At 38.4% G+C, this 13,391-nt stretch overlaps 1 protein-coding gene across 2 annotated transcripts in view; it reads left to right on the top strand.

Moving 5' to 3' along the window:
- Positions 1-13,391, top strand: part of satb2 (SATB homeobox 2) — a 124,144-nt gene that overhangs the window by 83,454 nt on the left and 27,299 nt on the right. For both annotated transcript variants that reach the window (XM_062061623.1, XM_062061620.1), the window contains exons 9-11: positions 4,055-4,267; positions 4,351-4,437; positions 10,004-10,156. In XM_062061623.1, the coding sequence (XP_061917607.1) occupies positions 4,055-4,267; positions 4,351-4,437; positions 10,004-10,156 (453 nt within the window). The remainder of the gene's footprint in view (positions 1-4,054; positions 4,268-4,350; positions 4,438-10,003; positions 10,157-13,391) is intronic.

Raw genomic sequence — 13,391 nt, 5'->3', positions numbered from 1 at the left:
AATGTAAACTCAATCAAGTGGGGTGTCCAAACTTTTTATACTGAGAGTCGCACAATGAAAAATGAAAGCATGCAGGGGGCATATTGATATTTTGGATTTTCAAAACCAATACAATATATAGTTTTGTTTAAATTCTACCTTCAGGGCTCCCCTCAGGTTTGGTCCCACAGGCGCCCTCCCAGCCTCCACAGGTGCCTCCTCCTTCCCAGCATATATACGGTATATATATATATATACATACATACATACACACACACACGCATATATATGTATGTGTATATATATTTGCATATATACCGTATTTTTCGGACTATAAGTCGCAGTTTTTTTCATAGTTTGGCCGGGGGTGCGACTTATACTCAGGAGCGACTTATGTGTGAAATTATTAACACATTAGCGTAAAATATCAAATAATATTATTTAGCTCATTCACGTAAGAGACTAGACGTATAAGATTTCATGGGATTTAGCGATTAGGAGTGACAGATTGTTTGGTAAACGTATAGCATGTTCTATATGTTATAGTTATTTGAATGACTCTTACCATAATATGTTACGTTAACATACCAGGCACGTTCTCAGTTGGTTATTTATGCCTCATATAACGTACACTTATTCAGCCTGTTGTTCACTATTCTTTATTTATTTTAAATTGCCTTTCAAATAGCTATTCTTGGTGTTGGCTTTTATCAAATAAATTTCCCCAAAAAATGCGACTTACACTACCGTTCAAAAGTTTGGGGTTACCCAAACAATTTTGTGGAATAGCCTTCATTTCTAAGAACAAGAATAGACTGTCGAGTTTCAGATGAAAGTTCTCCTTTTCTGGCCATTTTGAGCGTTTACTTGACCCCACAAATGTGATGCTCCAGAAACTCAATCTGCTCAAAGGAAGGTTAGTTTTGTAGCTTCTGTAACGAGCTAAACTGTTTTCAGATGTGTGAACATGATTGCACAAGGGTTTTCTAATCATCAATTAGCCTTCTGAGCCAATGAGCAAACACATTGTACCATTAGAACACTGGAGTGATAGTTGCTGGAAATGGGCCTCTATACACCTATGTAGATATTGCACCAAAAACCAGACATTTGCAGCTAGAATAGTCATTTACCACATTAGCAATGTATAGAGTGTATTTCTTTAAAGTTAAGACTAGTTTAAAGTTATCTTCATTGAAAAGTACAGTGCTTTTCCTTCAAAAATAAGGACATTTAAATGTGACCCCAAACTTTTGAACGGTAGTGTATACTCCAGTGCGACTTATATATGTTTTTTTTCCTTCTTTATTATGCATTTTCGGCCAGTGCGACTTATACTCCGGAGCGACTTATACTCCGGAAAATGCGGTATGTATGTGTATATATATATATATATATATATATATATATATATACACATACATACATACATATATATATATATATACATATATATATATATATATATATATATATATATATATATATATATATATATATATATATATATATATATATATATATATATATATATATATATATATATATATATACACATACATACATACATATATATATATATATACATATATATATATATATATATATATATATATATATATATATATATATATATATATATATATATATATATATATATATATATATATATATCAACTTCATGTCTGTCAATATAATGGTCATTTTATATATATACTGTAAATAGATATATAATCTATGCTTGAATCTCTAAATAAACTTTAGGTCTATTATAATATAATGGTAATTTTTTTAACGTTGTATGCCCTTTTTGTCAAAGAAAACCCTGTTTTTTTATGGTAAAAACAAAACATGCAATACTGTAATTGTAACTGGAGCCGTAAATAGGTAAAACTATTTAATAATAACATTGATTTTAATTTATTATATTTTTGGAAAAAACAATCCTACTGAAATTATTGCGGACCCAAAAGGTCTCCACTTACAAATGTGTTAAAAATAGGTCATACTTTCTTAAATTAATATTCAGTACTTAAACGTCAAGATCATATTTAGATCTGTTGATTATCAGTATTTATTATTTTTGTATGTTTATTTTAATCGTTATGTCATTTTTGTTTTTATATTGCATATATTATATGTTAAACACACAAAATATGCAATATGTTCCCCCAAAAATATTTGATGTGAAGTAATTGGAGCTTTGTTTAATATTCATAACAACATTGATTTTGATTGAATAATATTATTTGAGCAATGACAACAGCCTGTTTCTGTTACTGGAGTCAATCAACATTGCAACTTTTTCTTGTTGTATTTCACCTGTATGCTGTTTTATTTGACTTGTTACTGTTTTTTTTAATAGTATTTTTATATACCGGTAAAACTGAAATACAGGTAACAAATCGCAATTGGAACGCAAAATGAAACGGAATGCCATTAAAACTATGAGAAAAAATATGCAAGAACTTCATCAAAATTAGAAAAATAATACAATAAAAAATGTTGTCCATGCTGAGATCTCACGTTGCGCTACAAACATACCAAAGTTGAAGATGATCCAAATAAAACTGTTCTGTGTACAAACATGAAGGGAGCTACACCAATCACTATCTCTCTAAATCAGTGGTTCTTAACCTTGTTGGAGGTACCAAACCCAACCAGTTTCATATGCGCATTCACCGAACCCTTCTTTAGTGAAAAATGAAATGTTGTTTTTTTTCAAATTCAAGACAAAGTTATATGTTTTTGGTAACACTTTAGTGTGGGGAACATATTCTAAGTAACAAAGACTTCAATCAGAGTTTTTCGGACACTAGTGGAACATATTCGAAGTAACAAAGACTTAATTTAGAGTTATTTGGTTAGGTTTAGGGGGTTAGGGCCAGGGTTAGAGGGTTAGGGTTATAATAAGGCCATGCCAAATAAGGCATTAATAAGTACTTAATGACTAGTTAAGAGCTAATATGTTACTAATTTGCATGTTAATAAGCAACTAATTAATGGTGAATATGTTCCCCATACTAAAGTGTTACCATGTTTTTTTACTGGTGCACAAAATGAACCGTGCATGAACATCACCTTGTTCAAACAACAAAACCAACACAGTGTATAAACTCACAACAAATTACACACCTGCAAATCAGTCTGACTTCTGCTGTTACCGTATCCGTAATACGCCGATAGGGAGAAGTTTGTATTTACACGATGAGTTGGGTGTGTTTTGACCTCCGCCAAACCCCTGAGCCTGACTCACCAAACCCCTAGGTTTCGATCGAACCCAGGTTAAGAACCTCTGCTCTAAATCAAACTGCAATCACTGGTCTATGAGAAATTCAGCAAGATGTATCGCAAGATTCCGTCAACACTAACTTTGCGATATGACAACAATCCTTACTGCATTAAACCTCACAGTCCTGACTGTGGTTTAGAGGTTTCATTTTCAACGACTTCAGAGTCTATCAATACCTGATGCTGGTGTATCGATATTGTACCCTTTGATTGATTGATTGAAACTTTTATTAGTAGATTGCACAGTTCAGCACATATTCCGTACAATTGACCACTAAATGGTAACACCCGAATAAGTTTTTCAACTTGTTAAAGTCGGGGTCCACGTTAATCAATTCATGGTACAAATATATACTATCATCATAATACAGTCATCACGCAAGTTAATCATCAGAGTATATACATTGAATTATTTACATTATTTACAATCCGGGGGTGGGATGAGGAGGGTTTGTTTGATATCAGCACTTCAGTCATCAACAATCGCATCATCAGAGAAATGGGCATTGAAACAGTGTAGGACTGACTTGGTAGGATATGTACAGTGAGCAGAGAACATAGTGACTTCAGATAGCATAAGAACAAGTATATACATTAGAAATACATTTGATTATTTACATTTGGTTATTTACAATCCGGGGAGGTGGGATGTGGAAGGGGGAGGGTGTTTTTAGATCGGAATTTGGGTTTAACTATATCAATTTTTTTGTCACAAACCTTTGAACTAACTGTGAAACTTTAGCCAAGCGGTTGGAGACCAACACTCTCGCTCTTGCACACTCAGGGTCTGCTGTCGGAGATCCTGCGTAAGGAGGAGGACCCTCGCACAGCCTCGCAGTCGCTGCTGGTCAACCTGAAAGCCATGCAGAACTTCCTCAACCTGCCCGAGGGCGAGCGAGACCGTATCTACCAGGAGGAGCGGGAGCGCACCATGAACCCTACGGTGGGCCTTCCCGCCTCCAACTCGTCTAACCCCAACACTCCGCGCCTCTCGCAGGTAAAATAAAACAAAACACCTCTGAGGCTGTTGAGGTTGTGCAAGCTACATTTCTACATGCTGCGTGTCCTGTGTGTGCGTAGAAAGTGTGGGAGAGGAGCTTGGACGAGCAGATAACGCCTGATACCTGGGCCTCCATTTGGAAGAACAAGAATAAGATAACCAACTCGGTGAGTTCTCCGCCATCAGCACATCGCGTACTCCCAAATGAATAATTCCGGGCTTTTTTCATCTTTTAAACAAACTCTGCATCTAATGGAACAACAACTTCAAAGCCTTCACTGTAAACATCTCAACGTAATAAAGCATTTAGAGCAAAGTGAGCGAGAAGGCCTTTTCACCCCCTCTGATGTCAGGGAAAATGTCCATTCATTCACGGTGAACGTGTGAGCTATTATTTATTATGGCTGCCTGGGATTATCTCAGCATCGTTTAGGCGGCGGGAATGTAAACTGGCCAGTCTGTGCAAGTCTGGTGGACGACTTCAAAACAATACGAGCGCTCTGAGAGGCCAGCACACGCGCAAGTAAACAGCAACAACGCAACACAAGGACAAGAGGCCACAGATTAAATTAGATCCACAAACAATGCACCTTCTCATTCAGTGTGTTTTCTTTATTTTCATGACTGTTTACATTGTAGATTGTCACTGAAGGCATCAACACTATGAATGAACCCATGTGGAGTTATGTACGTCACAAAAAGAGGTGAAATAACTGAAAACGTGTTTTATATAACAATATTTTATATTTTATTATATTATTATTATTATTATTATTATTATTATATTATTATTATTATTATATTATTATATTTTATTTATATTATATTTTATATTCTTCAAAATAGCCACCCTTTGCTCTGATTACGGCTTTGCACACTCTTGGCATTCTCTCGATGAGCTTCAAGCACACCTGTGAAGTGAAAACCATTTCGGGTGACTACCTCTTGAAGCTCATTGAGAGAATGCCAGGAGTGAGTGGAAAAAGTAATCAGAGCCAAGGGTGGCTATTTTGAAGAAACTAATGTTGTCTGTCCATCTGTGTTGGCCCTGTGATGAGGTGGCGACTTGTCCAGGGTGCACTGCGCCTTCCGCCCGATTGTAGCTGAGATAGGCTCCAGCGCCCCCCGCGACCCCGAAGGGAATAAGCGGTAGCAAATGGATGGATGGATAGAATATAAAACATGTTTTCAGTTATTTCACCTTTTTTTGTTAAGTACATAACTCCACATGTTCATTTGTAGTTGTGATGCCTTCAGTGACAATCTACAATGTAAATAGTCATGGAAATAAAGAAAAGGCATTAATTGAGAAGGTGCGTCCAAACTTTTGGCCTCTGAATCAATTCAAGTGGACCCCGACTTAAACAAGTTGAAAAACTTATTCGGGTGTTACCATTTAGTGGTCAATTGTACGGAATATGTACCGTAATTTCCGGGCTATAAGCCGCACCTGACTATAAGCCGCACCAGCTAAATTTAGGGGAAAATACAGATTGCTCCATATATAAGCCGCACCCGACTATAAGCCGCAGGGTTTTGATGTGTAATTACCGTAGTATATAGGGGTTCCTGCTACCACGGAGGGGATTGTCGGGACAGAGATGACTGTTTGGGAACGCAAAGCGTCCCATTTATTAACAATAAATCTTTCAATCATTCAATCAAACTTTCACATCTTTGACATGGCGAACAGCATTCGTGCAGAGTACAAATAATACAACGGTGCAAAGTAATACAAAGTGCTCGCCTGTACGTTATGAAAATAACCAGCCTACCGGTATATGAAAAGTCAGTCTTTAATCATTGTGTCATCGTCTTCCTCCTGCGTACTAAAACCACCGAAATCCTCTTCGTCGGTGTCGGAGAAGAACAGGCCGTAAATAAGCCGCACCCTTGTATAAGCCGCAGGGACCAGAACGAGGGGGAAAAGTAGCGGCTTATAGTCCGGAAATTACGGTACTTCACTGTGCAACCTACTAATAAAAGTCTCAATCAATCAATCAATCAATCTCTACTGTATTTCACAAGGGGATAAGTCCAGGTAGGAAGTGGAACAAACTCAGAGCCTAATCCTGAACTCTAATAAATTGACAGACTCCAAGATTAAAAATGCAAGTTTTTGGTTCCAAAACAGCAGTTTGCTCAATGAATGCCTACTCTGGTATACTTTCAGTTTCTTTTATTCAAACAAGATCTAGATATAATAGGATAGGTTGATTGGCAACACTAAAATAGTGTGAATGTTGTCTATCTATCTGTGTTGGCCCTGCGATGAGGTGGTGACTTGTCCAGGGTGTAACAATCCTTCCGCCCAAATGCAGCTGGGATAGACTCCAGCACAGCCCCGCGACCCCGACACGGACAAGCAGTAGAAAATGGTTGGATGGATGGAGATGTACTTTTTTTTACATGGACTACGATTACACTGCAGGGCCAAAGTGGTCCAAATGGGATTTTTTTCAAAATCAATTGTTTTCCCAGCTGACTGTTTATTTACACTGCAAGTAAAAAGTGATGTTAATCAGACTCCAGTGTAAACGCGCACAAGCACCAATGCGGCCCCAATGTGGCCTCGACGTCACTTGCACGCGCAGTTCGATAAAGTAAAAAAAACAAAGGAAGTTGACCATATTCTGTAAATCAGGGGTCACCAACCTTTTTGAAACCAAGAGCTACTTCTTGGGTACTGATTAATGCGAAGGGCTACCAGTTTGATACACACTTAAATAAATTGCCAAAAATAGCCAATTTGCTCAATTTACCTTCAACTCTATGTTATTATTAATAATTAATGATATTTACACTTAATTGAACGGTTTAAAAGAGGAGAAAACACGAAAAAAAATGACAATTAAATTTTGAAACATAGTTTATCTTCAATTTCGACTCTTTAAAATTCAAAATTCAACTGAAAAAAAGAAGAGAAAAACTAGCTAATTTGAATCTTTTTGAAAAAATTTAAAAAATAATTTATGAAACGAACATCATTAGTAATTTTTCCTGATTAAGATTAATTTTAGAATTTTGATGACATGTTTTGAATAGGTTAAAATCCAATCTACACTTTGTTAGAATATATAACAAATTGGACCAAGCTATATTTCTAACAAAGACAAATCATTATTTCTTCTAGATTTTCCAGAACAAAAATTTTAAAAAAAATTCAAAAGACTTTGAAATAAGATTCAAATTTGATTCTACAGATTTTCTAGATTTGCCAGAATAATTTCTTTTAATTTTAATCATAATAAGTTTGAAGAAATATTTCACAAATATTCTTTGTTGAAAAAACAGAAGCTAAAATGAAGAATTAAATTAAAATGTATCTATTATTCTTTACAATAAAAAAATAAATTTACTTAAACATTGATTTAAATTGTCAGGAAAGAAGAGGAAGGAATTTAAAAGGTAAAAAGGTATATGTGTTTAAAAATCCTAAAATCATTTTTAAGGTTGTATTTTTTCTCTAAAATTGTCTTTCTGAAAGTTATAAGAAGCAAAGTAAAAAAATTAATGAATTTATTTAAACAAGTGAAGACCAAGTCTTTAAAATATTTTCTTGGATTTTCAAATTCTATTTGAGTTTTGTCTCTCTTAGAATTAAAAATGTCGGGCAAAGCGAGACCAGCTTGCTAGTAAATAAATACAGTTTAAAAAATGGAGGCAGCTCACTGGTAAGTGCTGCTATTTGAGCTATTTTTAGAACAGGCCAGCGGGCTACTCATCTGGTCCTTACGGGCTACCTGGTGCCCGCGGGCACCGCGTTGGTGACCCCTGCTGTAAATGAACAAGGAAGTCGCTGCTGTCACAACAAAATAAAATAGTCACCACACCTTAAAAATTATTGGGGTTTTTTTACGTCTCGACATTGAGTTAAGTTTAGGGGATGAATGAGCACTACCGGTTCCCAAACAAATGTTCCCTCTCCTCACAAAAACAGAATTTCACTGACATGTATGTCAATTTCCCTGATCTTCTGCTTTTAACAGCGAATTCTGTATTGTTGGTGAATTCTGTTATTCCGTTCGCGGTTACATGAGCGCCAAAATGACAATCATACGTCTTACTTTTTTTTGTTGAGTTTACTGATTATTGATTAGGCCTACTAGCACTGTGTCGAATAAAAAGCAGCAAGATCCCAATCTTCTAGTAGACATGGTCTTTTTTCTCTCATTAGCTCCTCATCCGTTTCACTGTTCGCAGCTCAGGACTAGGCAGCCCAATAATAGTTTTTTTCCAAAGATAACATTTTTATGATCGTGAGATGCCAAAATCGAAATCACAATTCGATGAATCGTCCAGCCCAGGGGTGTCAAACTCAAATACAGAGTGGGACAAAATTTAAAACTGAACAAAGCCGTGGGCCAACGTTGAACAAATGAACCTTTTAACAGGGACCCAAACAAGTTTTGCATTGAATATTGAACAAGCAAGGCTTATATGACTTTATAGTCACATGCAAAATCCAGTTTCAAATAATAATAATTCAAAAATATCAATGGCATATCAAATAGAATTTAAATAAAAATTGAATACCTCTTTTCTATTTGCAGCCTTCTGAGGTAAATATCAAAATAAACTTTTTCCACAGGCTAATAATAAATTTGAAAATAAAATAACAATAATGAATGAATCAAACATTCAAGCCTTGAAGTAGCAAGAGAAAGTGCATGAATAAAATGTTAATAATTGCTCAGGTTGCTACACTGATTTGCTTTAACACTGAATATGGAACAAGCAATGCTTATATAACTTAATAGTGCAAAATCAACTCTCAAAAAACAAACGAAAAAACATCAAATTTAAATAAAAAATGGAATGCCTTTGCAGCCTTCTGAGGTAAATATCGACATGAACTTTTTCCACAAGCTAATAAATTTGAAAATAAAATAACAATGAATAAATCAACCATTCAGGCCTTTTTACTGCTCAGTTTGCGACACACTGATCTAATCTGATGTGCCATCTTTTCTGGGATGCTAGTTCATTAGTGTCGGGGCTCAGGTGGGCGGGGTTCGGCGGTAGCGGGGGGTGTATATTGTAGCGTCCCGGAAGAGTTAGTGCTGCAAGGGATTGTGGGTATTTGTTCTGTCGTGTTTATGTTGTGTTACGGTGCGGATGTTCTCCCAAAATGTGTTTGTCATTCTTCTTTGGTGTGGGTTCACAGTGTGGCGCATATAGTAACAGTGTTTAAGTTGTTTATACGGCCACCCTCAGCGTGACCTGTATGGCTGTTGATCAAGTATGCCTTGCATTCACTTAGGTGTGTGTAGAAACCGCATATATTATGTGACTGGGCCGGCACGCTGTTTGTATAGAGGAAAAGCGGATGTGACGACATGCTATAGAGGACGCTAAAGGCAGTACCTTCAAGGCACGCCCCCAATATTGTTGTCCGGGTGGTAATCGGGAGAAATTCGGGAGAATGGTTGCCCCGGGAGATTTTCGGGAGGGGCACGGAAAATCGTGAGGGTTGGCAAGTATGAGTATTAGCGGTGAATGCGGTGTTACTGTTTAATACCGGCGGGCCAGCTCTAATGTTCATTTGATATTGCCTCAAGGGCAAAATTAAATTATACGGCGGGCCACATATAGCCCGCGGGCCAGTGTTTGACACCCATGGTCCAGCCCTAAAACAGGGTGTCCTAATTTTTCACAAGAGCCGTTCAAATAACTCTTTTCAACGTACGTACACTTGCTTTAATCGTGTACATGACATGTCGTCCTCCCCAGCCAAAGCCCTTAGGCCCCGCCCCTGACCTCCCCATCAAGCTGGAATCGCTGGTCAACATCACGTCGGGCATCTACGACGAAATCCAGCAAGAGATGAAGCGAGCCAAGGTGTCCCAGGCTCTGTTTGCCAAGGTGGCAGCCAACAAGAGTCAGGTGAGGAAACACAAAGCATGCAAGTTAAAGGTGGGTGGGGGGGGGGCATCTGAAAAAGGAGACATGATTAATTGATAAGACAGAGGTGGATGCCAAATAACTGCATGTGAGGAATGAAGCTATTCAACCAGCAGCTTATACGCATCAGGCCAGCGGCATGTCGCTGCCAGCTAGCGGGGGTAAGCGTGAAAAGGGCGCGTGTGCATTTTCTTTACAGTATTTGCATGCTTGTGTGTGGGCATGGTCGCTGAGGGTCCCCCAGCTCAGCGGAGAGGGGGGGGGGGGTCACAGTTCAGTGCACCCATCTGCTGCAGCTGGCCACAAGGACGGAGGGAGCAAGCGCTGATCAGGCTATTAGCCTCGCACGCAGCCTGAGGTGGCTGCTTGAACACAACAGCTGGTGTCACAAACAGAGCCAGCCTAGCAGACATAATTGAATCTTCTGCAGCTTTTCTACCACAGCATCATCATCATCACCATCATCATCACCATCTCCCCTTCTGACTCAACATTCACCTCACACTAGAAACTTATCCTTCCTGCATGCTTTCCTTCCTTTAGGCAGTGTTTCCTTTCGCACACTTCAATATGTATACAGTGGGGCCTCCATATACCAACCCCTCTATTTGCAAACTTTTCAATTTACAAACTTTTATGTGCCTCCGTGTGCGAACCGGGTCCCTGGGTTCTGCCTGCAAGCAAAAAGCAGGGCATAGTACAAACCCCGTTTCCATATGAGTTGGGAAATTGTGTTAGATGTAAATATAAACGGAATACAATGATTTGCAAATCCTTTTCAACCCATATTCAGTTGAATATGCTACAAAGACAACATATTTGATGTTCAAACTCATAAACTTTTTTTTTTTTTTGCAAGTAATGATTAACTTAGAATTTCATGGCTGCAACACGTGCCAAAGTAGTTGGGAAAGGGCATGTTCACCACTGTGTTACATGGCCTTTCCTTTTAACAACACTCAGTAAAGGTTTGGGAACTGAGGAGACACATTTTTGAAGCTTCTCAGGTGGAATTCTTTCCCATTCTTGCTTGATGTACAGCTTAAGTTGTTCAACAGTCCGGGGGTTTCCCTTGTGCTATTTTAGGCTTCATAATGCGCCACACATTTTCTATGGGAGACAGGTCTGGACTACAGGCAGGCCAGTCTAGTACCCGCACTCTTTTACTATGAAGCCACGTTGTTGTAACACATGGCTTGGCATTGTCTTGCTGAAATAAGCAGGGGCGTCCATGGTAACGTTGCTTGGATGGCAACATATGTTGCTCCAAAACCTGTATGTACCTTTCAGCATTAATGGCGCCTTCACAGATGTGTAAGTTACCCATGTCTTGGGCACTAATACACCCCCATACCATCACACATGCTGGCTTTTACACTTTGCGCCTAGAACAATCCGGATGGTTCTTTTCCTCTTTGGTCCGCAGGACACGACGTCCACAGTTTCCAAAAACAATTTGAAATATGGACTCGTCAGACCACAGAACACTTTTCCACTTTGTATCAGTCCATCTTAGATGAGCTCAGGCCCAGCAAAGGCGACGGCGTTTCTGGGTGTTGTTGATAAACGGTTTTCGCCTTGCATAGGAGAGTTTTAACTTGCACTTACAGATGTAGCGACCAACTGTAGTTACTGACAGTGGGTTTCTGAAGTGTTCCTGAGCCCATGTGGTGATATCCTTTACACATTGATGTTGCTTGTTGATGCAGTACAGCCTGAGGGATGGAAGGTCACGGGCTTAGCTGCTTACGTGCAGTGATTTCTCCAGATTCTCTGAACCCTTTGATTATATTACGGAGCGTAGATGGTGAAATCCCTAAATTCCTTGCAATAGCTGGTTGAGAAAGGTTTTTCTTAAACTTTTCAACAATTTGCTCACACATTTGTTGACAAAGTGGTGACCCTCGCCCCATCCTTGTTTGTGAATGACTGAGCATTTCATGGAATCTACTTTTATACCCAATCATGGCACCCACCTGTTCCCAATTTGCCTGTTCACCTGTGGGATGTTCCAAATAAGTGTTTGATGAGCATTCCTCAACTTTATCAGTATTTATTGCCACCTTTCCCAACTTCTTTGTCACGTGTTGCTGGCATCAAATTCTAAAGTTAATGATTATTTGCAACAACAAAAAAAACGTTTATCAGTTTGACCATCAAATATGTTGTCTTTGTAGCATATTCAACTGAATATGGGTTGAAAATGTTTTGCAAATCATTGTATTCCGTTTATATTTACATCTAACACAATTTCCCAACTCATATGGAAACGGGGTTTGTATTTTAGTGAGCCCTTCACGTCACTTGCTGCGCATTGCAGTACACTACGAGTCAGTCAGGTTTTTTCCTGGGATTTTTTCGCCTTTTGACAAGTTTTGTCCATTTTCCTACCTCAATATGAGTCGCAAAGCTCAACGGACCAGCGTGGAAAGAAGGAGGAAATTGCTGTGGAGTTAAACAAAAAAAAGACTATTTGCGAGGAGTACATTAATGGCGCTCACAAGTATGGAAGAATCGACAAAGCAGGCTTAATACTACAGCAAGTTTTAATTGTGATGAGACCTGGCTTTTCTGGAAAACGTAATGATAATAAATTATATGTATATTTTCTAAACAATTCTCAAAAATGATGAATCGATTCATAATTGGAATTAATAAAATAAAACATTTTGAGCTCCAATTAATGTCTAATGTGAAGGAAAAGTGTGTTTGTGTGCACGTCACATCTCGCTGCAGCGTGTTTATGACCATAATAGTCGACTATTCTAAGAAACCCCCTAGTATTGACAAAGTAACCCGCCTGGTTCAGTGCCTGCTTCTGTTCCGCCTGGGACTTAGACCTGGGACAAGCGTGCTAGGAACTGATAACCCGAGCTCTCAGAGTTGGGACACTTGTGGCAATTTCAAGGATTTTGTGCAAAAATAAGGGGTCACAGCTGGGATAGGCTCCAGCCCCCTGTCACCCTGAGAGGGACAAGCGGTAGAAAATGGAAGGATGGATGCATCGTTCGAACTAACATGAAGAAAATCCCTTGTGGGAAAAAAAAATTGTAACTGACTGATTACATGATAGATGGTAAATGGGTTATACAACAAATATACATATATATAAAGCACTTTGACACTATTTACACATTCACACACACATATAGCAAGGTCCTAACCACGACCAAATCAGGAGCAAGGGTGAAGTGTCTTGCTCAAGGACACAACAGAC

The sequence above is a fragment of the Entelurus aequoreus genome, linkage group LG10 (assembly GCF_033978785.1).
Source record: "Entelurus aequoreus isolate RoL-2023_Sb linkage group LG10, RoL_Eaeq_v1.1, whole genome shotgun sequence".
Classification (NCBI taxonomy): Eukaryota; Metazoa; Chordata; class Actinopteri; order Syngnathiformes; family Syngnathidae; genus Entelurus; species Entelurus aequoreus.
The sequence above is the reverse complement of the archived record's forward strand: the minus strand, read 5'-3'. Positions and strand labels throughout refer to the sequence as shown.